The sequence below is a fragment of the Lithobates pipiens genome, unplaced genomic scaffold (assembly GCF_037356315.1).
Source record: "Lithobates pipiens isolate NorthernLeopardFrog02 unplaced genomic scaffold, aLitPip1_a1.2 Scaffold_6, whole genome shotgun sequence".
In the NCBI taxonomy this organism is placed as follows: Eukaryota; Metazoa; Chordata; class Amphibia; order Anura; family Ranidae; genus Lithobates; species Lithobates pipiens.
The window spans coordinates 8,954,587-8,981,990 of NW_027507881.1; the positions used below are offsets into that span (position 1 = coordinate 8,954,587).

Consider the following 27,404-nt stretch of genomic DNA (forward strand, 5'->3'; position numbering starts at 1 on the left):
AGACGATCGCGGGTATCCCAGCGGCGATTGAGTCCGCGGGACCCGCACCCGGACTCACGGGGGTCCAGACCGGCACGCGCGTGCGCCACCAGCGGTGAGCACGCGATGGCGGGGCGGAAATTTCAACTGGACGTACCTGTACGCTAGTTTGCCTGCCCGTGCCATTCTGCTGACGTACATCATCGTGCGGCGGTCGGGAACTGGTTAATTTGTTCCATTCCATTTGTTTAGATGCGGCATTCGTTATTTCGGATAATTCGTAACTTCCGATAAATTTGTATTAGTTATTTTCACAAACAGCCAAATTTGAAAGGAAATTCCAATACCTATAATTTAATAATTAGTTATTTCAAATTTTACTGATTTTCTTTCTTTTTTTCAGACTTTGGAATTTCCGAATTTCAAAAATCCGAAAATTTTGAAATTCAGAAACTCGGAAATTCATAAATTCAGAAACTCCGAAATTCAGAAACTCCGAAATTCAGAAACTCCGAAATTCAGAAACTCTGAAATTCAGAAACTCCGACATTCGGAAACTCCGACATTCGGAAACTCCGACATTCGGAAACTCCGACATTCGGAAACTCCGACATTCGGAAATTTCTTAATTCGAAAATCCGAAAATGGAATTTCAAAATTAATAGAATTTCCAGAAAAAACGAATGAAACGAAAACAAACACATTTTTTTGTCAGTGCACATGTCTACTCCGTAGATTTTGTATGAAGATGAAACTAGTTATTGTTGCATATTCTTGCCCAGCAGCACCTACTCCATATTAAGGAAATCTGGACATACCCCAATCCTTATGGTCTACACAGACTATGTTGAGGTCTAACAATTAGGAATGTACCTATAAAGAAAAATCCACAAAGCTGCCCATAGAAACTGCATGCAAATTTGCTCCGTGCCTGAGGCAAAATCAAATATTCTCCAGCTATATTTTCTGCAATTCGAATGTGTGAATTCATAAAATTCAGCATTGTGGCCTCTAGATGGAGCTATCGTAGGAAGTAAGTATACTCCTTAGTGCCATCTAGTGGCCACAAAGTGGTAATTTTTCACATTCACACTTTTGAATTGCTGAAAATATTGCCAGAGAACATTTGATTTTGCCCAATTTGCACAAAATGTAATTAACTTTTTTTTTTTTTTTTTTTTTTAGAGATATGATTATTGCACAAAATGTAGTTTCAATGTGTGCATTTTTTTTTAAATGTAAAACCACCCCATGCCCTGCTCAATAGGTTTGCATCAGACTTTAAATGACTGAAATTACAAATTATAAAATGCTGACCGCTTTGTGTAGATGACATATAGAATATATACATAGATAAACGCTGGCGTACGTGATTAACCCTGTACGGTGAGGCTTGGCCTGTCATACCTACTGAATGTAACAGTGATAATATATTTTTCTCAAGGACTGCCACCTTTTCACATGCATCCTGATCCTCAGATTGTACATCAGGGCAGCCTGGCAAGATTAGAATGTGGCATCAGTGCGACTCCACCAGCGCAGATCACGTGGCAGAAGGACCAGGCTCAGCTTCCTGCAAGTAAGAGGTAGGTAGTGTGGTATAGCGCTCCCAGGTGGCGAAAAACGCCACATTACAAGTGCAAACGTTTTAAACGTAGCCGCAGTAGTGATATCCAGGGCAGGGACAAGGGGTGGGCAGGAGGGTAAGCTGCCCTGGGCACAGCGGAGCAAGGTGGACATTTGATAGTAAACGCCTATGGCATGCATTAACAGTGGCACAATGTATGTATGTACTATATATATCTCATACCTGCGGGGCCGCTGGGGAAGCTGACAATATAGTAGTCAGCGCTACTGGGGACAGTAAAAGAAGGGGGGATCAGAGAAATCAGGGTCAAACAGCCTATTTACACAATGCGGATGATTAACCCATTTGGTTCCCCAGTGAGTATAACAAGCATGCTAAAAAATTTAAAAAATGTCTGCACTTGTTTTTTTTGTTTTTTTTACTCACCTAACTTTCCCCTATTGTGTAATCTTAACCCCTTAATGTCCAAGGTCAAAGCACATATTAACACCTCAAAATAGTTTTGCAATCTTGACATGTGTTAGTAAATCTGTAGATGTCATCACAACTGCTTAGTGTATCCAGGTGGATTATACTGCATTTTGTGACAGTTCGGGCTTTCATTTGGCGGTAATGCCTGTCAGTAGCTCCTCATCAGTGCTGCCTATCCAGTGCCATCTATTAGTGCCCTTCAGTGCCACCTATCAGTGCCCATCAGTGCTGCCTATCAGTGCCCATCAATGCTGCATATCAGTGTAGCCTATCAGTGTCCATCAGTGCCACCTATCAGTGTCCATCAGTGCCACCTATCAGTGCCCATCAGTGCCGCCTATCAGTGTAGCCTATCAGTACCCATCAGTGCCACCTATCCGTGCCACCTATCAGTGCCCATCAGTGCCGCCTATCTGTGCCACCTATCAGTGCTCATCAGTGCTGTATATCAGTGTAGCCCATCAGTGCCGCCTATCAGTGTAGCCTATCAGTGTAGCCTATCAGTGTCCATCAGTGTAGCCTATGAGTGCCCATCAGTGCTACATATCAGTGTAGCCTATGAGTGCCCATCAGTGCTACATATCAGTGTAGCCTATGAGTGCCCATCAGTGCTACATATCAGTGTAGCCTATGAGTGCCCATCAGTGCTACATATCAGTGTAGCCTATCAGTGCCCATTAGTGTTGCATATCAGTGTAGCCTATCAATGCTCATAAATGTAGCCTACCAGTGCCCATCAGTGCTGCATATCAGTGTCACCTATCAGTGCAGCCTATCAGTGCCCATGAGGGGCGGACTGACATTCGGCCACTCGGGCAGTGCCCGAGGGCCCCAGGCCACTAGGGGGCCCCATCAGGTTTGCCACCCTCAGAAAAATCAGGGACAGTATGTAAAAATCTTTTTTTTTTTTACATCTTTCTCTGAAATGTCCCTTACCGACATCCTTTTGGTCTAAAAATCCTGAGATTATAGCTGCCCCGCCTCTCCAGTACCTTCTCAGCCAATAGAAACATGTCTGTGTATACTGTGTGATTGTATACTGTGTGGCCCTATAGTTTCAGATTGCATGGGGGCCCCATAATCTCCTATTGCCCGGGGGCCCCATGAGTTGTCAGTCCGCCCCTGGTGCCCATCAGTGCGGCCTATAAGTGCCCATCAATGCTGCATATCAGTGTACCCTATCAGTGCCCATCATTGCTGCATATCAGTGGTTCGTCATCAGTGCCCACCAGTGCCACCTTATCAGTGCTACCTCATGAGTGACCAACAGTGAAGGAGAAAACTATTTTTTTTAACAGAAACTAAATTTTTTTTTTGTATTTTTTCTGTATTTTTTAGTTTGTTTAGTAAAAAATAAATGCCGCAGAGGTGATCAAATACCACCAAAAGAAATCTCTATTTGTGGGAAGAAAATGATTAAGATTTGGTTTTGGTGTAGTGTTGTATGACGGCGCAATTGTCATTCAAAGCGTGACGGCGCTGAAAGCTGAAAATTGTCCTGGGCAGGAAGGGGGGGGGGGGGTGAAAGGGCGTCCGGTATTGAAGTGGTTAAAGTGTCAAAAAGTCAAATACATTTTTTTAAATTAACCCCTTTCCCGCCGACATAACACATAGATGCAGCCTCACGAAAGTGGGTTCTTTTCCGTGGGGCCACATATTTGTGTATCTCCCTTTTGTGCTGGGAGTGCACAAGACAGAGCACTCCCAGCACTGAGAGCCGAGGGCCCCTGTACTAATGATCGGGACCCAGATCTCCTGATTTCAGGTCACCTGATCGCTGCGATAGCCTGTGATTGGCTACCATAGTGATCGGTCACTGTAAATCCCGCCCCCTGTGTTTTCTGTCTCTGTGAATGGAGAGGAAAGATACATTGTATCTTTCTCTTTCCTTGCAGAGTGAAAAACAAAAAGGTTTGTAAAAAAAAAATAATAAATAATAAAAAAATAAAGAAAAATACCTAGATCAGGGTCAGTGCCAGGGTTAGTTCTTGGGTCAAGTAAGGGTCAAAGGTCAGGATCAGTATATTTTTGGCAGAATTGTTTATTCATAAATCAGTGTTAAGCCGCGTACACACGGTCGGAGAATCCGTCGGAATGCGTCTTATCGGACCGTGTCGTCAGATAATCCGACTGTGTGTGGTATGCATCGGACTGATTCCGTCCGAATCTCCATCCGACCCAATTTTCCAACATGTTGGAAATATTTGCCGACCAACTGGGCCGGTCGGACGTAATCCGATCATGTGTAGAGAATTTTGATCGGACCAAGTGCCACGCATGCTCAGATCAAATTCCTACATCAAAGCTATTGGCTACTAGCCTGAATCTAGTCCCATCGTAACGAAATTACGTCATCACGTTCTGAAAGATCGGATTTTTCGACAACTTAGTCCGACCGTGTGTATGCAACAGTTTCGGACACAATCCGTCAGACTAAATCTGACGGACAAAATCCGACAGATTTGGTTGGCAGAATCTCCGACCGTGTGTACAGGGGCTTAGTGTTGTTAGGTTGGGCCAAAAAAAAGAAAAGGCAAAATGCACACTATTATTTCTAGGCTGTACTACGGGTGCAAACAACAACTAACATACACATATGGGGTATCGCTGCAATCGTCAGGAACAGGAGAATTTATTTCGGGTTGTTCTTTGGTAGAAGATTATGTTAGTAATAAGAAATATACAGCTAAATTTTTTTTTTTAAATATTGTTTTAACTATTTTGGCCCAGTTTTCCTTTGATAATTAAAAAAGAAAAATCTGGACTTTTCCATTACCATTTGACACCTAATGAAAGCCCAATTTGTCCTGAAAAAACACGATATAATCCACCTGGATGCACAAAGTAGTGATGATATGTACGGTTTTACTAACACATGTCAAAGTTGCAAAATTGTGCTTAGGCATTTAGATTTGTTTTTTCCTTATCCGTGAAGGGGTTAAAATACCAAACCTGTAATACTCACCTGCACTGTGCAATGGTATTGCACAGAGCGGCCCTCATCCTCCTCTTCTCTGGTCCTCCGGCAGCGCTCCTGGCTCCTCCTCTTTTTCGTGTGTCCCCATAGCAAGCCGCTTGCTATGGAGGCACACAGTGTCTGCGCGCTCCAGTGCTCCATAGACACACACAGCGAGACTTAGCTCCACCCCCCCACTTCCTCCTCACTGCATTTGATTGACAGCAGCAGGAGCCAATGACTCCTGCTGCTGCTGCTTGAGTGCTGTGTGAAGAGGAAGAGAGGGGAGAAGAGATACGTGAATAGCAAATAGGCTATTTTCCCCTTAGCTTAGTGATTGTGGTGACAATTTACTTTGCAAGGAATACCCAATCACGTGCAAGGAAAAAAAAAAAAATTTTTTGCTTGCACATGATTATATGTTGGAATTCAGCAGAGTTTCACCTCATTCACTAAGCTAAGTGCAAATTCCCTTGCAAAGTGAACAGCTGATTTGCCTTTAGTAAATCAACTCCAAAACCTTGTGGAAGAAGCATGCAGGGATTGCACCCTTTATATTCTGCTTGGGATAATGATAATCAGTAGGTCTGGGATAACGAACCATTTACACTGGCAGCCAGGTTTGCTGCAGAGCGCCGACATTTTCATTACTGACGGTGTGCAATACAACTTGACCTCAAAGTATGAACGTGTGTGTAACTCCTACAGTTAGTTTAAATGATATCATGCAGCTTTTATTATACAAAAATGTACCATTGCAGGTTCACCAGGCTTCCTTCTGGGGTTCTGCTGATCTCTCGGGTGCAGCCGGAGGATGCCGGGTTATATCGCTGTGTAGCAACTAACATGGTGAACACCAGATACAGCAATGAAGCTCAACTCTCTGTGGACCAAGGTAACCAATTCTTTCTTGTTCTGTAACACTCCAATCTTATGCCGCGTACACACGATCGGAATTCTCGTCGGAAAAAGCTCTGATGGTTTTCCCGACGGAATTCCGCTCAAGCTGTCTTGTCTACACACGGTCACACAAAATTCCGATCGTTTAGAACGCGGTGACGTACAACACGTACGACGGGACTAGAAAAAGAAAGTTCAACAGCCAGTAGACAATGGCTTCCGTCTCGTAGTTGAATCTGAGCATGCGTGATTTTTGGCGTGTCGGAATTGCATACACACAATCGGAATTTCCGATAGAAAGCTTTTCCGTCTGGAAAATTGAGAACATGCTATCAGTTTTTGGCTGGCGTAAATTCGGACAGCTAAATTCCGATGGAGCGTACACACGATCGCATTTTCCGATGAAAAGCTCTCATCTGTCTTTTTCTGGCCGCAATTCCGATCGTGTGTACGCGGCATTAGGGTTGTATTCATATGCCGTACCCATTCTATCGCTAAAGGGGAATCTAAAGATTTCTAGTGTTGTGGAATTTCATCACAGCCACCTTAGTAGCCGCATCTATATTCTAATCCTCCAGGTTGCCCAGAATACAGATTCTGGGATCTAGAGTTGTTATCAACTAGAATATGGAGTCAAGCCTGGTACTTACTGATGTTTAATATCTGTGCATTTTTGGCCATGGCCTAGGCATATGGATAAAAGTTTAGAGAGGTATAGTGGGCTCTTAGTTGAGTTAATCCCTGAGACACAATGAGAGGGCTTTGTGTGACTGACTCTAGTACAAGTTCTCATTGTCCTCCTCTCAGTAGGTCCCGCTTCTTGTTCCCATTTCGAGGCATCATTACAAGAATAGATTTTACTGCATGGAAACTTACCTGGGTACCCTTTACAATTAGGTCCTTTTAACTAGAAGGGCCTAGAACTGCATGTATGCTTTATCTATCACCGCTCTATGGCTCTAATGCAACATACACACAAGCGGAATGTCCGACAGAAAAAATCAGATGGAAGATTTTCATCGTATATTCCTATCGTGTGTATGCCTCATCAGACATTTTATTTTTTTCGAAAATTCTGACGGACCAAGAAATGGAACATGTTCTAAATATTTCCGAGGGAACCAATTCCGATCGGGAAAATCGCTCGTCTGTATGCTGTTCCGACGGACCAAAAACGAAGCTTGCTCTGAAGCAAGTACGAGATGGAAGCTATTGGCTACTGGCTATTAAACTTCCTTTTTCTAGTCCCGTCGTACGTGCTGTACGTTACCACGTTCTTGGTGTGATCATGTGTAGGAAAGAGTTTCAGCGGAACTCCGTCAGGAAAAACCTTCAGAGTTTATTCCGATGGGAAAACCGGTTGATTTTACGTGGCATAAGGTGTCTTTTCCATATCTGTGATGAAAATCTCACATTATGATAAATCCTTGGAAAGTTGAGTATGTGTCTCTATGTACCTCCAAAAACTTTGAATGTCTCTATACAGATCCAAAACCTTTCCCAGACGAGCTAACGATAACTAGAACCCCGCAGAACCTCACCATGGAGGAGGGACAGAGTGCAGTAATGGAGTGTTCGGCAGAGGGAAATGGGATGCCTGTATTTTCTTGGGCTCGTCAAGGTAAGCTTCATATCTGGGCAGCTTGTATGCTGGTGAGAATGAACGAGTAGAAATGTTGGGTGGTTTCTTGGCTTCGTCAAGGTATTCTTAAATTTTTGACTTTTATGGTGGTGAGACTGTATGAGCAGGGATATTGGATAGTTTCTTGGCTTTAAGATAAGCTTTAAATTCTGGCCAACATGCATAGTGGTGAGACTGTACAGGTAGGGATGTTGTGGGGTTTCTTGGCTTCATCGGGGTAAGCTTTGAATTTTGGCCAGTTTGCATGGTGGTGAACCTGCAAGAGTAGGGATGTTGGGTGGTTTCTTGACTTGACTCAAAGTAAGTTTTGCATTTTGGCCAGCTTACATGACAGTGAGACTGTGTGAACAGGATTGTCAGATGTTTAGATACGTGTATGAGCAGGGTTGTTAGATGACGTTTGGCTTCCTCAAGGTAAAATTCAGATTGTGGCCAGCTTCCTTGGTGGTGACACTGCACAAGTAGGGGTTTAGGGTGATTTCTTTGCTTTGTCAAGGTAAGCTTCAGATTCTTCCCAGCTTGCATGGTGGTGAGCCTGCACAAGTAAGGATATTAGGTGGCTTCCTGTCTTTGTCAAGGAAAATGTAGCACAGACCCCACGCCGGCCTAGAAGTTTTGTCCCAGATTCTATTCCCTATGAGGTACACGGCAGCCATGCAAACAGTAGCTCCACAGTCTTGCAACTCAAGAAACAGGTTGTGCTGTCTCTTTTATAGTTTAACGCTAGCTGAACTTGGTTAGGGTGCAGGGCGAGCACTGGGATAACCCAAATTTAGTCCAAAGTACAACAGGAGAGGACACTCTCTGGCTATAACTCAACTGTTCAGGGAGCACAAATTTGTGACTAGTGGTAGGTGGACATTCAGCTCAGAAAGCTCCAAAGCATAAGCAATCCTAAGCCAGCAACTCTTGAACAGTATCTCCTGGTGTTAAGAAGGACAGTCACCAGGATCTCTCTCAATCAGACCTTTACTCACTGTGCCCTGTGTACTTGAGCGCCTTTCTCCAGCACCAGACAGATTCTGTACTGTGAGCCTCCAGGCCAGATCCTCAGTGGACTTCCTCCAAACTGCTTCCAGCAAATTTTAAAATTAGCTCCCTCAGCTCTCCCTGAACTGGGTCCCCAATGGCTTCCTGGAACTTCAGCTAAGTGAATCAGAGGGCCACAGCCCTCAAGGCTGGGTCTCCTCCACAAGGACAAGAACCCTGCTGTTCCAGGCCCCAGCCTATTTATACACACACCTTATACCCCCTATTGGTCATTATTTCTCCCAGGGATTGGCTGAGGCTATATGAATTTGCTAGTCCAGGGTCTGCCTCTTCCAACCCACTAAATTCTAGAACTCACTAGAAACCAGGAGGAAGCAGTTGAGCCTGCAAGCAGAACCCGAACAGCCAAAAGCAATCAAGCTTTGCTCCACTGGGTACAGGGGAGCCCAAAAAACGAAATGTGCCTTAATCCTACTAGCAACCTAACTAGGAGGATGCTACATAAGCTTCAGAATATTGAATGCTGGCACTGTATGAATAGCAATATTAGGTGGTTTGTTTGCTTTGTCAAGGTAAGCTTCAGATTCTGGCCAGCTTACAAAATGGTGAGACCGCACCAGTAGGGATATTAGGTGGTTTCTTTGCTTTGTTGTGGTAAGCTTCAGATTCTGTCCGGCTTACATGTTGGTGAGACTGTACCAGTAGGGATATTAGGTGGTTTCCTGAATTTGTCAAGGTAAGCTTCCAGTTCTGGAAAGATTGCATTTTGGTGAGACAGTACGAATAGGAATATTAGGTTGTTTCCTGGCTTTCTCAAGACAAGCTTCTGAATATGGTTAGCTTTCATGGTGGCGAGACTGTGTGAATAGGGATGTTATGTTGTTTCTTGGATTTTTCAAGGTAAGTTTCAGATTCTAGCTTGTGTGCTTGGTGGTGAGCCTGCACAAGTACCGATATTAGGTGTTTTTTTGGGCTTTGTCAAGGTGTGCTTCAGATTCTGGCCAACTTGTATAGTAGTGAGACCATACGGTAGGTTGTTAGGTAGTTCCTTGGCTTTGTCGAGGTGAGCTTCAGATTCTGGCCAAATTGGATAGTAGTGAAACTGTACAACTAGAGATATTAGGTGGTTTCCTTGCTTTTTTAAAGTAAGCTTCAGATTCTGGGCATTGATGTGAGACTGTACAAATAGGGATGTTAGACTGAGAGGGGTACGAGCTGCAAATAGTGTGGTAGCTGTATAGATGTGTATCAAGCATGGGCGTAGCATAAGGGGTTGCAGGGGTCACAATCGCAACCCCACCCCTAGCTCCAGGGGTCTCCTGCAACCTCCCTGTCATATTATCATATCCTCCACAAAGTCCAGCTCAGATCTGCCCTAGGGCCCCACAGCCACGCTCCAGTACTGGGCTTCCACTTCGCCTTCCACAGTCCACACCCCTCTTTTCTCATGGCGTTGCGCCCTCCCAAAGCCCCCTGACCACCCCCTCCACCCTGGATGCTATGGCAGGCTGATGAGCTCCTTTCCCATTACAGCACTCTATACTGCTCCTCCTCCACGGGGCTGAATTCACATTCCTTTACAACACAGCCAGTCAGCCATGATCTGCACAGGGTGTATTTGCCTACTGCAACTACACTGCCATTCTGACCAGAGAATTTCCCAGGTCAGAACGGCAACATAAAAGCCAGATAGACCCTGTGAAGGCTGACATACTGTGTGTAAAGTAATGTGATTTCAGCCCTGTATAGTGGTGGTGGTGGGGGGGGGGGGGCTGTATACAGTGCTGGGATGGGAAAGGAGCTCTGCCAAGTGACCTGCCAGGAGGGGTCCCTGTCCTCTGATTCTCCAGCAGTGATCCTTGTCCTCTAATGTAAGGAGGAACTCTGGGAACTCAAAACTCTTAAGTCACTTTGAGTATCATGGTGTGCGGTGGATGTATCTGCACGCACGGTGGAAGTGGTGGGTGGTAGTAGGGGGGGGGGGCATGTCAACTTTTGCATTGTGGCCCACAAGCTTCAAGCTACGCCTCAGGTATCAAGTTATGTTTGTGAAGCATTATAAATGTCATTCGACTTGATTTTTTGAACCAGCAACTTGTGATTGGTTATTTCACAAATTACTTTACAGCTATGAAGTAGACTATGCTTGATATTGAGATATTCTTCTGCAGTTGAGGCTGATTACGTGATCTAGCCTGCTCTGATCTAACTTTTGTCTGTTCTGCAGATGGGAATCCACTCTCCTCGGATATCGTCCTACTTGGAGAGAGTAACCTCCTGATCAAGCACATTCAGGCCCACCATGCTGGAGTTTATGTTTGCAGAGCCAGCTTTCCGCACAGTCAGCATTTTGTTACCACTTCAGCCCAGCTACAAGTTTTAGGTGAGAGGAAATGGGGGGGATAAGACAATTCTTTGTTTTGTTTAAAAAAAGTAAAAAAATAAAAAACTTTATTAAAAAGGGAGACAAACAATTAGCAATGCAACAGGCACCATAATTGAAGGATGAATGGTAACAGTTTCATACAGAGTAAAAATGTCAACAGCCCATGTGATACCAATAACAAACATTGATACATATGGTAACCGTTAAGTAGCCGAGTGAAAAGCATACAATTAATAATGCATTGTACCCATAAGGTAGATGTTTGCAGAGAGATTTATTCATCTACTACGCATGTAGAGGTATTCGCTGACCATCTATCCCATATCTTGTGGTACTTATTCGGGCACCCTCTATGAACGTATGATGCCACGTACACACAAGCGGACTTTTTGATGGACTAGGTCCGACGGTTTTTTCAGACGGACTTTCGGCGGAGTTCCAAATGAACGGACTTGGCCACACACAATAACACCAAAGTCCGACGGATTTGAACGTGATGACGTACGACCGGACTAGAATAAGGAAGTTCATAGCCAGTAGCCAATAGCTGCCCTAGCGTCGGTTTTTGTCTGTCGGACTAGCATACACACGAATGGATTTCTCGATAGGAACTGGGTCCGGCGGAGCTCTGGCGAAAAAATGTGAAACATGTTCTATTTCTAAAGTCCGTCAGATTTTTGGACAGCAAAGGTCAGATGGAGCCCCCACACGATCAAATTGTCTGCCGGATTCGTTCCGTCGGACCTTTGCTGTCAAAGTCCGGTCGTGTGTACACGGCATTAGACTTTTTTTTTATAGGGTAATGTATTGTTTATGGTCGTGGTCCAATGCTGTATGGTCTGAGGTGACTCTCTGAGCCAAACCCTTGCAATTAACAATCTAGCCATAAAGATTGTTTCTTGCAGAAAAATCTGAAGGTGTTTTTCCTCCTTTGGGGTGGGGAGAAGACCCAGTAAGCATTGCCTAGGGCATAGGGTTAGCGGGGAGCCCATTTGGTTATGTAGGAATGTAATCACTTGTGTCTAGTACCCTTGGATAAAAGGACAAGACCACATTAGATAGATGGTAAAAGGTGCCACTAGCCTCACCACATCTGGGGCATGCTGGGTTGTAATTTGGCCAATATTTGGATAAACGGATAGGCGTTAGGTAGGACCTATTTAATATGTACAGGTGAGTGAGATGGTCGGAAAGTTTGTGAGACACTAATTTGCATGTCTCCAACACCTCATCCCAGTCTTCATCCCCCAGCTCCCCAACATCTGCCACCAACCGTGTTTTTAAAGAGGAAGTAAACCCTGATGAGTTTACTTCCCCTTTCATTCCCTGCAAAGGTAAAGCATAATGGACTACTATGCATTACATAGCAGTCCATTATGTGTCACTTACCTGACACAGGAGCCAGCGAAGTCACCGCTGTCCCCTGTAGTTCAGCGCATCCATCTTCTCGGTGGGTCTCTCTGCTGCGCCGCTGTCATTCGGCGAAGCCGTGATGACGTCACTCCCACGCATGCGCACGGGAGCCGCCACGCGCGGTATATTGCCGTTGACGTCTGCGCGCTCAGTGCGCCTGTGCGCCGCTGTCTACGGCGCATGCGCCATAGACAGCGGTGCCTGTCTTTCGGCAAATATCTCCTAAACTGTGTAGGTTTAGGAGATATTTCTTGGACCTACAGGCAAGCCCTAATCTAGGCTTACCTGTAGGTCAAAGTGTGTTGTAAGGGTTTACAACCACTTTAATTGGTAAGCCAATTTAGTAGCAGCCGGAAATAGGAGATACAGTGCATCCGGAAAGTAATCACGGTGCTTCACTTTTTCCACATTTTGTTATGTTACAGCCTTATTTCAAAATTGATTAAGCTCATTATTTCTCTCAAAATTCTACAAACAATACTCCATAATGGCAATGTTAAAAAGGTTTGTTTGAAATCTTTGCAAATTTATTAAGAATAAAAAACAAAAAAATCCCATGTACATAAGTATTCCCAGCCTTTGCCATGACACTCAAAATTGAGCTCAGGTGCATCCTGTTTTCACTGATCATCCTTGAGATGTTTCTACAACTTGTCCACCTGTGGTAAATTCAATTGATTGGACATGATTTGGAAAGTCACACACCTGTCTTTATAAGGTTCTACAGTAAAGCTGGCCATACACCTATAGATTATCTGCAGATTTTCTACGGTTAGATGGAAAAAGTGGGAGATTCCTCCATCCAAACAGTTTAGCGAACATGGAGAAATCTGTTGCACTTTTTCCATCTAACCATAGAAAATCGACAGATAATCTATAGGTGTATGGCCAGCTTTAGACCTCTTTCACCCTGCCATTTTTCAGGTGCTACAGCGCTAAAAATTGCCCCTGTATAACGCCTGAAAAAAGCCGCTCCATTCACTCCAGTGTGAAAGCCCGATGGCTTTCATACTAGAGCGGTGCGCTGGCAGGGTGTCAGAAAAAGTCCTGCCAGCAGTTTCTTTGGAGCAGTGAAGGAGCGGTGAACTCACCGCTCCTCCACCGCTCATCCACCGCTGCTCCCCATTTAAATCAATGGGGCAGCGCTGTGATATCGCCAGCAAAACGCTGTTCAGCTGCGTTTTGCGGGTGGATGTAACCCCTTTTTGGCCGCTAGTGGGGGGTTAAAACTGCCCGCTAGTGGCCGAATAGCACCGTTAAATGACAGTAAAGCGGCGCAAAAAATAGTACCGCTTTACCGCCAACGCCCAGGGCGGCTCGGTGTAAAAGCCCTCTAACAGTGCATGTCAGAGCACAAACCAAGCCATGAAGTCCAAGGGATTGTCTGTAGACAGGATTGTATGGAGGCACAGATCAGGGGAAGGATACCGATCAATTTCTGCTGCATTGATGGTCCCAATGAGCACAGTGGCCTCCATCATCCGTAAATGGAAGAAGTTTGGAACCACCAGGACTCTTTCTAGAGTGGGCCGCCCGGCCAAACTAAGTGATCGGGGGGGGGGGGCCTTAGGGAGGTGACCAGGAACCCGTTGGTCACTCTGACAGAGCTCCAGTGTTTCTCTGTGGAGGGAGAACTTTCCAGAAGAGCAACCATCTCTGCAGCACTCCACCAATCAGGCCTGCATGGTAGAGTGGCCAGATAGAAGCCACTCCTCAGTAAAAGGCACATGACAGCCACCTGGAGTTTGCCAAAAGGTACCCAAAGGACTCTAAGACCACGAGAAACAAAATTCTCTGTCCAATGAAACAAATATTGAGCTCTTTGGCCTGAATGGCAAGCGTCATGTCTGGAGGAAACCAGGCACCGCTCATCACCTGGCCAATACCATCCCTACAGTGAAGCATGGTGGTGTCAGCATCATTCTGTGGGGATGCTTTTCAGCAACAGGAACTGGGAGACTATTCGGGATCAAGGGAAAGATAAATGCAGCAATGTACAGAGACATCATTGATGAAAACCTGCTCCAGAGTGCTCGGGACCTAAGACTGGGGCAAAGATCCATCTTCCAACAAGACATCAACCCTAAGCACACAGCCAAGATAACAAAGGAGTGGCTACGGGACAACTCTGTGAATCTCCCTGAGTGACCCAGCCAGAGCCCAGACTTGAACCCGATTGAACATCTCTGGAGAGATCTCAAAATGGCTGTGCACCGACATTCTCCACCCAACCTGATGGAGCTTGAGAGGTCCTGCAAAGAAGAATGGGAGACACTGTCTAAAAATAGGTGTGCCGAGCTTGTAGCATCATACTCAACAAGACTTGAGGCTGTAATTGGTGCCAAAGATGCTTCAACAAAGTATTGAGCAAAGGCTGTGAATACTTGTGTACATGGGATTTTAATTTTTTTTATTTTTAATACATTTTTCGATTTCAAACAAATGTCTTTCACGTTGTCATTATGGAGTATTGTTTGTAGAATTTTGAGGAAAATAATGAATTTGATCCATATTGGAATAGCCAACATAAACAGTATGCTCATATCCTATCATATCATATCATATATCATATCAGTATCCTCATCTAGCAACTAATAGCTGATAGTGATCTAATTAACATGAACTAATTAACAACTATTAGCCTAGACAAGCCTAGGAGACTTAGGTTATTGTCCGCCAAGACGGTTGGATACCAGTATTCAATAAGACCAGGGCTGTCCAAACCTCATTAACCAGCTTTCTTTTCACATACATCTTCTCACTGAGTTTCAAGTTGGCAGAGACCATCACAGCTTCCTTGACTGTTAAACGTAATAATGTCCTTTTGCATTATATAATGGGACATCTTCCTAAATGCTTGTAACTCCTTCAAATGCCAGGGCCCATAATCAGTAGGCAAGAGGCTACTCTGCAATCCCTTCCAAGAACCTCTGTCCCGGTTGGGTTTGTCACATACTATGAGGACACTAATCCAGTGAAGGTCCAACCGCTCATAGAAGATCAAGTACGGCCAAAAACTGCCAGAAGATGTCAGGATGATGAACTGGGGACAGGTTCTCTTTAACCACTTGCCACTCGCCATATAATAAAATGACGTCGGCAAAGTGGTTGCGATATCCTGACCGAAAGTCAAATGATGTCAGGATATCAAGCCGCTGCTGGCCCCCGGGGGGGGGCGCACATTGCGGGGATCATTGTTGTGGCGTGTCAGTCTGACACACCGCAACTCTGATCTAGGTAAAGGGTCTCTGAGAGAGGCTCTTTACCACATGATCAGCCATGTCCAATCACGACTGATCACGATGTAAACAGGGAGAGCCGTTGATTGCATTTTCCTCACTCGCGTCTGATAGACGCCAGTAGAGGAGAGGCGATCGGCTGCTCTCCTGACAGGAGGGGGTGCTGATTTTTTATCATTGCAGCCCCCCCTCTCAGGACCACCAGGATGCCGCCAGGACCACCAGGGATGGCCACCACACTGGACCACCAGGTATGCCACCCTAGACCACCAGGGAGATGCCAATCAGTGCACAGGCAGCTGGCAATCAGTGCCAAAGAAAAATGCCTGCCAATGCCAGTGCCACCAGTGAGGCCTATCGGTGAAACCTATCAGTGCCAGCCATCAGTGTCCAAAAGTGCCATCTATCAGTGCCACCTATAAGTACCCATCAGTGCAGCCTTTCATTGCTCATCAGTGTCACCTATCAGTGCCCATCAATGCCACCTATGAGTGCCGCCTATCCGTGCCACCTCATCGGTACCACCTCATCGGTGCTGCATTATCAGTGCCCATCAGTGAAGGAAAAAACTTACTTATTTACAAAATTTTATAACAAGAAAAAACATATCAGTGCCCATCAATGCCACCTCATCAGTGCCACTTTATTGGTGCCACCTGCCCATCAGTGCCGCCTTATCAGTGCCCGTCAGTGCAGCCCCATCAGTGCCCATCAGTGAAGGAGAAAACTTACTTATTTACAAAGTTTTGTAACTGAAACAAAAAAAAACATATTTCTTTTCAAAATTTTCGATCTTTTTTTTATTCTTTTAGCAAAAAATAAAAACCGCAGAGGTGACCAAGTACCACCAAAAGAAATCTCTATTTGTGGGGAAAAAAAATGATAAAAAATGAGTCTGGGTACAGTGTAGCATGACCGCGCAATTGTCATTTGTGACAGCACGGAAAGCTGAAAATTGGCCTGGGCGAAAGTGCCCGTTATTGAAGTGTAAACCCCCCCCCCGATTGTTTTCAGCCAAGGAAGCTGCCATGTTGGCCACTGTTTAATCTTCAACTGCCCTGGTGCTGCACATGTGATCAGTTAGGACACCAGCCATTGGATGGTTTGACAGTCTGGTTGAGAGATCAACGAATGGGAGGGTTACATCCCCGGCACGTGCCGCAAATGTAACTTATTTGAAACGGTTAAATGGATGGGTTTACTTCCGCTTTAAGTTTATTTATTTTTTACTGACAGCTAAGCAGAAATCACACTGGTGCCCGTTGTTGCCAATTTTAATAGGAAATCTGGAATGACGAAAGAGCAGGAACACATTCTTTGTAGCCGGCCAACACACAGCTAAAGAAAATGATGAATATATTTGATATTTCACCGTAAGGTTCTGATTTGTAACATTCCACAAGCGTCATGGATTGTATTATCCTCATAACCAGATATTTGTTTTAGTTTCATGATTTTTTTTTTGATTTTTTTGCACTTATGGACCAGTTTATTAATTGAAGATTCATTTTTTTTTTCATGTCCTGTTTCAGTGCCCCCATTTATTACGCAACCGCCAGAGACCATGACGCGAGCGCGGGCGGGCACGGCTCGTTTTTCCTGCAGCGCTACCGGAGATCCAGAACCTATCATCACCTGGCTGAGGAATGGACAGCAACTTTCTCCAAACGGGAGAGTCCGGATTCAGTCAAGGGGCAGCCTGGTGATCACACAGATCGACCTGGAGGATGCTGGGTATTATCAATGTGTGGCTACCAATATACTGGGCAGTGCTTGTGCCACAACTAGACTCCACGTGACAGTCCAGAATGGTCTACCTGGTCCACCACAAGACCTAAGAGCCCTGGCTGTGACCAGCAGGACAGTCACGGTGACCTGGGGGAGACCACAGAGCAACTGGGAGAGGGTCATTGGCTTCTCTCTACATTACACTAAGACAGGCGGTACGTATATCCTGAACGTTCGCTTGTCGAATATGCAAAGTATTATAGATAGAAGTTCTGTGTTCTACATGCCCACATCCTATCATTTACACACTGTACAATATATCATATCTACAGAGTTGTAGCCATGGACTTTTGTAGGGCATATAGAACGTAACACCACATAGATGAGTATATAAAAGTACAAAATGTATTAAACCTAAAATTCAAAATCACATATAACACCACGTCCTTTATAAGGTTCACACATTATTTCATCCAATGATCCACATGTGGGCTCAACGCGTTTCAAATGATCTTCCTCAGGAGAATATGTGAATAAATATCAATTTCATGGAACCCAGTCTCTTTAAAATCAAAGGCATATTTTAGATTTTTAAGGAGATCAGGTTCTTTGACATTGATATTCTTTTAAATGTGCTCTACAAACAAAAGAAAGATTATTTGGCCAATGATTTATTGAAATCATTGGGCGCAATTTTGCATTGAAGTCGATAAGACGCTGCATGCCAATTTAAGCACTTTTTTTACTCTTGGCAAAACACCAAAAAACCCTATTTTCCGGTGATAATTTTTGGCCGCCGATATATTGGTGCATCCCTAAGAAAAATGGATGCATGCTCTACCTTTCACATGTGCTCTTGTGGAAGTTCATTTGAAATGTGTGTTTACATTGAATTCATTGGGAAACAACTTTACATTTAAAGTGGAGGGCCACCCTGAAAACAAAAAAATTTTTTTTTTTACTTACCAGAAATGCCTGTTGCTAAGCACATAATCCTAATCTTCCTCTTCCTCCTCCGCGGAGATCTTCTGTCTTCTCTCTTCGTCACGGCGTCTTCTGGGTAATGGGTCGCGCTGTGTTCTGGGAACTGTGTGTTCCAGAACACAGCGCGTCCCATTCAGAAAGCGTTGCGGGACTCGCGCATGCGCAGTAGGAAACGGGCAGTGAAGCCATAAGGCTCCACTGCCTGTTTCCCTTGGAGGGAATGGCGGCGCCGGGACCCGAGAGCCGAGGGACGGGTCGGCCTCGGGTGGCCGACATCGCGGGCGCCCTGGGCAGGTAAGTGTGTTTATTAAGTCAGCAGCTGCAGTGTTTGCAGCTGCTGACTTTTTTTTTTTTTTTTTTTTTAAACGGCCCTCCTCTTTAAGTCAGTGGGACGCAATTTTACATTGAAGTCGACAGGGGGCGTTTTTTTTTGCATTGAAGTCAATGGGTTGTGATTTTGCATGGAAGTCAATAGCACACGATTTTGCATTAAGTCAATAGGGGCGGTTTTACATTGAAATCAATGGGTTGTGATTTTGCATTGAAGTCAGTAGGGAGCGTTTTTGCATCGAAGTGAATGGGGGCGTTTTTGCATTGAAGTCAATGGGCTGTGATTTTACATTGAAGTCAATAGAACACGATTTTGCATTGAAGTCAATAGGAGGGCGTTTTTGCATTGAAGTCAATGGGTTGTGATTTTACATTGTAGTCAATAGAACACAATTTTGCATCGAAGTCAATAGGAGGGCGTTTTTGCATTGAAGTCAATGGGACTTGATTTTTGAATTGGAGTCAATAGGACACGATTTTGCAACGTCAATAACCCTATTTTCGGCCGATAATTTTCAGTGGGTGATATATCGGTGCATCCCTAAGGAAGATGGATGCGGGCTCTACCTTTCACATGTTCGCCTAAAAGAAGATCCTTTGAAACGCGTCGAGTCCACATGTGGGATCATTGGATGAAATAATGTGTGAGAACGATAATGGACATGGTGTTTTATGCGATTTTAAATTTTATGTTTAATAAATTTTGTATATTTATATAATCAGTTATGTGATGTCACTTTCTATATGACCTACAAAAGTCCATGGCTACAACTCCGTTGATAGGATACCCCTCCTGAATATGTAAAGCCGGGTTTCGTGCTCCTCCAAACCTTTCCTCTTTTTGTCTTACAGGTTCTGAAAATATGGAGTATCAGTTTGCAGTTAACAATGACACCACAGAGCTGAATGTGAAATACCTGGAGCCGGGGACCAATTATACCTTTTATGTTGTCGCTTATTCTCCGCAAGGAGCCAGCCGTGCCTCGGAGCCCCTGGTGGTTCAGACATGGGATGATGGTAATTGGCTTTGTTCCATCTTCTCCGATCCCAGCTACATTCCCGGGGACAAGTTTAATGCACGCCGGTATTTTACTGAATGGAATGAAGTGAAGAAGAAATCTAGAGGGGGTGGATGCTATATACCTGGGTATCCCAATTATGATGTTTTTTTGGGGACGTTATGATTATGGAACGTTGACCTCGGTGTCTTTTTTTTTTTTTCCCTAGAACAGCACTAGATGGTAAGGCTGAGACAGAATAAGTTAGAATAGGCTAAACCAGGGCCATTGTATTAAAATTCCCAGAGGTCCAACCAGTAAAATTTCCAGCCACCAGAGGTCCTCTCCTCCTATATTACAATCACTTCCATCAGTGTCCTCAATCCTTCCCCCCCCAATCACAGTCCTGCACTTCACATCAGTTTCCCCTTCACAGTAGTGTTCTTAGGCCCCCTGCATATCACCTCCACCCCCCCCCCCCACTTTACAATAGTGTACTGCAGGGGTCTCCAAACATTTTAAACAAAGGGTTTACTGTTGTTCAGACCTATGGGGGGGCCGGACTGTGGGCATTGGGAGTAGAAAAGGTCCAGACGTTAGTGGAAATAAACAATGCCCCATGTTTGGTTTCAGTGGGAGGAATAGCGTCCCATTGTTGGTGCCATTGGGCCCCATTGTTGGTGTCATTAGGAGGAATTCTGCCCCTTCATTGGTGCCAGTGGGGGGGGATTATGTGCCAATGTTGGTATCAGTGGATGAAAATAGTGTTCCAAGGGCGAAATAGAAGCAAGCAAAGGGCCACATCTGGCCCCCGGGCCGCAGTTTGGAGACCACTGGTGTACTGAACCCCCCTTTTTTTTCACAGCAGTCCTAAACCCCCCTTCAAACCATCACCCCTGCCCCCCTGTACTGCCCTCTACCCTCTTTACATCCCTCCCCCCCACAGTACTGTACTCTGCCGACTTCACATCCTCCAGCTGAACTGTGCCCCCTTTCAACCCCCCCCACACAACATTGCCCCCCCCTTTACATTCCCCCCCCCCCAGAGCATTGCCCCCTTTATATTTTCCCCCCACAGCACTGCCCCCCCTCTCACATCACAAATCCCCCCCAACAGTAGTGTGCTCGGCCCTCTTCACATAAAACACCCACCCCACAGCCCTGCCCCCTTCACATTCCCCCCACCAAAGCACTGCCCCCCTCCCACATCACCAACATTCCTACCTTGTCTTTTGGCTCATACTCTTTTTTGTACATTTTTTTTTTTTTAAAGATAACGACTTGGCAGTTGGCTTATGACAACATGCCAAGTCGTTATGTGGATGTCGATGTGGATGTTTCATACAATATATAGTCAAAAGTATTGGGACGTATGCCTTTACTTTGACGGTATTGGCATCCCAGTCTTAGTCCGTAGGGTTCAATATTGAATTGGCCCACCTTTGCAGCTATAACAGCTTCAACTCTTCTGGGAAGGCCATCCACAAGGTTTAGGAGGGTGTCTATGGGAATGTTTGACCATTCTTCCAGAAGCACATTTGTGAGGTCAGGCACTAATGTTGGATGAGAAGACCTGGCTCACCGTCTCCGTTCTAATTCATCACAAAGGTGTTCTATTTGGTTGAGGTCAGGACTCTGTACAGGCCAGTCAAGTTCCTCCACCCCAAACGTGCTCATCCGTGTCTTTATGGACCTTGCTTTGTGCACTGGTGCGCAGTCTTGTTGGGACAGAAAGAGCCAACCCCAAAATGTTCCCACAATGTTGGGAGCCTAAAATTGTCCCAAATGTCTTGGTATGCTGATCCTTTAAGCATTACCTTCACTTGAACTAAGGGGCCAAGCCAGTGCACAAAGCAAGGTCCATAAAGACATGGATGAGCAAGTTTGGGGTGGAGGAACTTGACTGGCCTCCACATGTCTATGGGAATGTTTGACCATTCTTCCAGAGGCGCATTTGTGAGGTCAGACACTGAGAAGGCCTGGCTCACAGTGTTCGCTCTAATTCATCCCAAAAGTGTTCTATCAGGTTGATGTCAGAACTCTGTGCAGGATAGTCAAGTTCCTCCACTCCAAACTCGCTCATCCATGTCTTTATGGACCTTGCTTTGTACACTGGTCCAAATCATTTTGGAGGAGTGGGGATTATGGTGTGGGGGTTGTTTTTCAGGGGTTGGGCTTGGCCCCTTAGTTCCAGTGAAGGGAACTCTTAAGGCATCAGCATACCAAGACATTTTGGATAATTTCATGTTCCCAACTTTGTGGGAACAGTTTGGGGGATGGCCCCTTCCTGTTCCAACATGACTGCACACCAGTGAACAAAGCAAGGTCCATAAAGACATGGATGAGCGAGTTTGGGGTGGAAGAACTTGACTGGCCTGCACAGAGTCCTGACCTCAACCCGATAGAACACCTTTGGGATGAATTAGAGCAGAGATTGCGAGCCAGGCCTTTTTGTCCAACATCAGTGCCTGACCTCACAAATGCGCCTCTGAAAGAATGGTCAAACATTCCCATAGACACCCTCCTAAACCTTGTGGACGGCCTTCCTAGAAGAGTTGAAGCTGTTATAGCTGCAAAGGGTGGGCTAACTTACTATTTAACCCTACGGACTAAGACTGGGATGTCAATAAAGTTCATGTATGTATAAAGGCAGGCGTCCCAATACATTTGATAATATAGTGTATATATGGGGTGGGGGTTCAACCTTGTACTGATCCCACATGTGGTCATTACGGCCGTTTCCAACGTTCATTATATAAGGAGAGGCCAATATTCTGCCAGGCAATGGAAATAACAACATACTGCCTGTGAGTGGTTATGGGTGGTGGTGGGGGAACCGCTGAATATTTCCACCAATGGGCCTGATAAAGTACCTCTGTGCATTACTGATTGTTCATTTCTTTATTAGTGCCAGCAGCTGCCCCCATGTTGTCACTGAACGGTGAGACGCCGGAGGATATCCATGTTAAATGGCTGCCTCTTCAGCCTGAGCATTCCAATGGCCACATCACCAAGTACCGCATTGAATATTCCACGCAGAAAGACGGTAAGCTTAAAAGAATGTCTTCAGAAGTCGCCTTTGTCTTTAAAATTGCTTTTTAAAAGCAAAAAAAACCCTTAACCAGTTGCCGACCAGCGCACGCCGATGTACGCCGGCAGAATGGCACGGGCAGGCAAATGGGCGTACCTGTACGTCCCTTTAAATTTGCCGCCCGCGCTGGTCGGGACCCTCGTAAGTCCGGGCGCAGGACCCGCGGACTCGATCGCCGCGGGCATACCCGCGATCGTCTCACGGAGCGGCCGAATGAAGAAATGCCGTTTGTAAACAGCATTTCTCCATTCTGCCTAGCAACTAGTGACGCTGATCTCTGCTCCATGTGATTGGAGCAGAGATCAGTGTTCACTAAATTAAAGCCCAACCCCCCCACAGTTAGTAACAGACCCCTAGGAACACTTAACCCCTACACTGCCACCCACTGGTTAACCCCTTCACTGCCAGTGTCATTTACACAGGAATCACTGCATTTATATAGCAGTGATTACTGTATAAATGACAGTGGTCCCAAAAATGTGTCAAAAATGTCCGATGTGTCCGCTATAATGTTGCAGTCACAATAAAAATCGCTGATCGCCGCCATTACTAGTAAAAAAAATATTAATAAAAATGCCATAAAACTATCCCTTATTTTGTAAACGCTATAACTTTTGCGCAAACCAATCAATAATCGCTTATTGCGATTTTTTTTACCAAAAATATGTAGAAGAATACGTATCGGCCTAAACTGAGGGAAAAAAATGTTTTTTTATATATTTTTGGGGGATATTTATTATAACATAAAGTAAAAAATAATGCGTTTTTTTCAAAATTGTCGCTCTATTTTTGTTTATAGCGCAAAAAATAAAAACCGCAGGGGTGATCAAATACCACCAAAAGAAAGCTCTATTTGTGGGAAAAAAAAGGACGTAAATTTTGTTTGGGAGCCACGTCGCACGACCGCGCAATTGTCAGTTAAAGCGACGCAGTGCTGAATCGCAAAAAGTGGTCTGGTCTTTGACCAGCAAAATGGTCCGGTCTGTAAGTGGTTAAACAAACCCAAATATATAATTTAGAGAAAAATAGCTGATAGACATTAGAGTTACTGAATGCAGGAAGGAAACATAATACCACTAGTGTTGCACCAATACCGGTATCTGTGCCGATAAGAAGCATTTCCATGAGTACTTGTCCAAAACGATCCGATACCTAAAACCTAAATACCTTTTTCGTGCGGTGCGGTTAGTGCCGCCGCACATTTTGCGAGTTGGTAGAGTAGGGACTGGTACCCCGTCTAGTAGGGACAGTACTAGCAGTAGACATGAGCAATTAGTTTCGTTACAAATTAGTTTTTTTAATGAATTTCGTTAAATTTGTTAATTCGCAAATATCCGAAATAAGGGAAACCCGTTTTAACACATTTTTCTGAATATTCGTAAATTCGAAAAATCTGATATAACTAACTAATAATAACTTCACCAATACTATTAAGTTATTGGTATTGGAATTTCCTTTCAAATTTGGCTGTTGGTGAACGTAACGAATACAAATTTATCCAAAGTTACAAATTATCCAAAATAACGAATGCCGTATCTACACGAATGGAACGTAACTAATTAATAATAAATAACAATAATGATAATAAAAAACGTTATTATTATTATTTTTTATAAATTTGTTCCGTTCCATTTGTTTAGATCCATTTGTTTAGATGCGGCATTCGTTATTTTGGATAATTCAAAACTTTGGATTAATTTGTATTCGTTACGTTCACCAACAGCCAAATTTGAAAGGAAATTCCAATACCAATAACTTAATAGTAATAGTGAAGTTATTATTAGTTAGTTATATCAGATTTTCAAATTTTTGGATTTTTAGAATTTATGAATATATAAATTCGTATTCGTTACGTTCACTAACAGCCAAATTTGAGAGGAAATTCCAATACCTATAATTTAATAGTTAGTTATTATTATTATTATATTATTATACAGGTTTTATATAGCGCCAACAGTTTGCTCAGCACTTTACAACATGAGGGCAGACATTACAGTTACATTACAATTTGGTACAAGAGGAATCAGAGGGCCCTGCTCGTTAGAGCTTAGTTAGTTAGAAAATCCGAAAATTCAAAAGGATAACTAACTAACTAATAATGAACCATTAAATTATAAATATTGGAATTTCCTTTCAAATTTGGCTGTTAGTGAAGGTAACGAATACGAATTTATCCGAAGTTACGAATTATCCGAAATAACAAATGCCGCATCTAAACAAACTGATCTAAACAAATGGAACGGAACAAATTTATAATTTATTATTATTATTTATTATAAATTTGTTTCATTCCATTTGTTTAGATCCATTTGTTTAGCTGCGGCATTCGTTATTTCGGATAATTCGAAACTTCGGATAAATTCGTATACGTTACGTTCACTAACAGCCAAATTTGAAAGGAAATTCCAATATCTATAATTTAATGGTTCATTATTAGTTAGTTAGTTATTCTTTCGAATTTTCGGATTTTCTAACTAACTAACTAACTAATAATGAACCATTAAATTATAAATATTGGAATTTCCTTTCAAATTTGGCTGTTAGTGAAGGTAACGAATACGAATTTATCCGAAGTTACGAATTATCCGAAATAACAAATGCCGCATCTAAACAAATGGATCTAAACAAATGGAACGGAACAAATTTATAATAAATAATAATAATAAATTATCAATTTGTTCCGTTCCATTTGTTTAGATCCATTTGTTTAGATGCAGCATTTGTTATTTCGGATAATTCGTAACTTCGGATAAATTCGTATTCGTTACCTTCACTAACAGCCAAATTTGAAAGGAAATTCCAATATTTATAATTTAATAGTTTGTTATTATTAGGTAGTTAGTTAGAAAATCCGAAAATTCAAAAGAATAACTTACTAATAATAACTAACTATTAAATTATAGATATTGGAATTTCCTTTTAAATTTGGCTGTTAATGAACGTAACCAATACGAATTTATCCGAAGTTTCGAATTATCCGAAATAACGAATGCCGCAGCTAAACAAATGGATCTAAACAAATGGAACGGAACAAATTTATAATAAATAATAATACGTTTTTATTATCATTATTGTTATTAATTATTAATTAATTACATTCCATTTGTGTCGATACGGCATTCGTTATTTTGGATAATTTGTAACTTTGGATAAATTTGTATTCGTTACGTCCACCAACGAATGCCGCATCTAAACAAAAGGATTTAAACAAATGGAACGGAACAAATTTATAATAAATAATAATAATAAAAAGTTTGTATTATCATTATTGTTTATTATTAATTTGTTACGTTCCATTCGTTTAGATCCATTTGTTTAGATGCGCCATTCGTTATTTCGGATAATTCGTAACTTTGGATAAATTCGTATTCGATGCGTTCACCAACAGCCAAATTTGAAAGGAAATTTCAATATCTATAATTTAATAGTTAGTTATTATTAGTTAGTTATTCTTTCGAATTTTCGGATTTTCTTTCTTATTTTAGAATTTTCAGATTTACGAATTTACGAATTGCGACATTACGAATGACCCGAAAACGAACACATTTTTCGGCAGTGCACATGTCTAACTAGCAGCAGGGACAGATCCTGACGAGGAGGGAAAGCGTAGGGCCCACAACTTCTCTGGACACCCGACTGTTGGGCACCAGGAGGCCGGGCCGCCTTCCCACCCGGTTATTTGTGAACTGTCTCTGCATTTCTTCAGTACAAGTTCTTTTGTAGGGGGAGGGGAGGGATGTTCAACAGCCACTCGGATTGCTTTTATGAGAAAGAGAATCGCCGGCTGAACAAAAAAAAAAAAAAAACTCGGTTATGGCTGATGGCTTTAACCATAATCCCGGTAAACCACTTCAATGCCTCAATGTGTGTGTGTGTATATATATATATATATATATATATATACATATACAATGATTTTGACACGTGCAAAAAAAATGGAGTGCTATCAACATGGCTTATTGTATCACGTCATTGTTTAACCTCTTGCCACAAAATCTGGCTAAATTTACTGTTTTTTAATTAACGAAAGTGTATTTTTTCCAAAAATATTTCATTTGAAAAGACTGCTGCGCAAATACAGTGTGACATAAAATTATGCAACAACTGCAATTGTATTGTCTAGGGCCTCTGCTAAAAAAAATATATATATATATATATATATATATATATATATATATATATATATACATATATATATGTTTGGCAGTTCTAAGTAATTTTCTAGCTGAAAATACTGATTTTAACTTGTAAGGAACAAATGTCAGAAAAAGGCCCGGTCTTCAAGTGGTTAAACACCAAAGAAAGTATTTAAACATTTTTTTGAAAAAATTCCATAGCTGTTCATCCACCTCTGTATGTTAATTTGTTTTGTGTCAATGGGGCAAAATCAATTGCTCTCAGGCTATATTCTCTAAAATGTTAATGTATGTAGAAAATACCACATTATAGCCACTAGAAGGTGCTGAGGAGCATATTTACAGCACCATCTAGTGGCCATAATTACAGTATTTTTGACATTCACACATCCCAAATGCAGAAACTATAGCCTGGAAACATTTGACTTTGTGTCATTCTCACAGAACAAATTTATATGCAGTTTAAATGGACAAGCAGCTGTGAAAATATTTTTATAAATACTTTCACAAGTGTTTTCTCTAGGGCTTGTGGGACTATTCCAGATTTCTTCTCACTTCGTGACATTCCTGTCC

At 43.1% G+C, this 27,404-nt stretch overlaps 1 protein-coding gene across 3 annotated transcripts in view; it reads left to right on the plus strand.

Annotated features, from left to right (window-relative positions):
• The window catches only part of LOC143958219 (immunoglobulin superfamily DCC subclass member 4-like), a 194,486-nt gene that overhangs the window by 101,533 nt on the left and 65,549 nt on the right, over positions 1–27,404 (plus strand). For 2 of the 3 annotated variants that reach the window (XM_077467715.1, XM_077467713.1), the window contains exons 3-9: positions 1,424–1,565; positions 5,756–5,889; positions 7,381–7,515; positions 10,754–10,909; positions 17,097–17,507; positions 19,459–19,623; positions 22,513–22,650. In XM_077467715.1, the coding sequence (XP_077323841.1) occupies positions 1,424–1,565; positions 5,756–5,889; positions 7,381–7,515; positions 10,754–10,909; positions 17,097–17,507; positions 19,459–19,623; positions 22,513–22,650 (1,281 nt within the window). The remainder of the gene's footprint in view (positions 1–1,423; positions 1,566–5,755; positions 5,890–7,380; positions 7,516–10,753; positions 10,910–17,096; positions 17,508–19,458; positions 19,624–22,512; positions 22,651–27,404) is intronic. The other variant, XM_077467716.1, reaches the window with a different exon arrangement.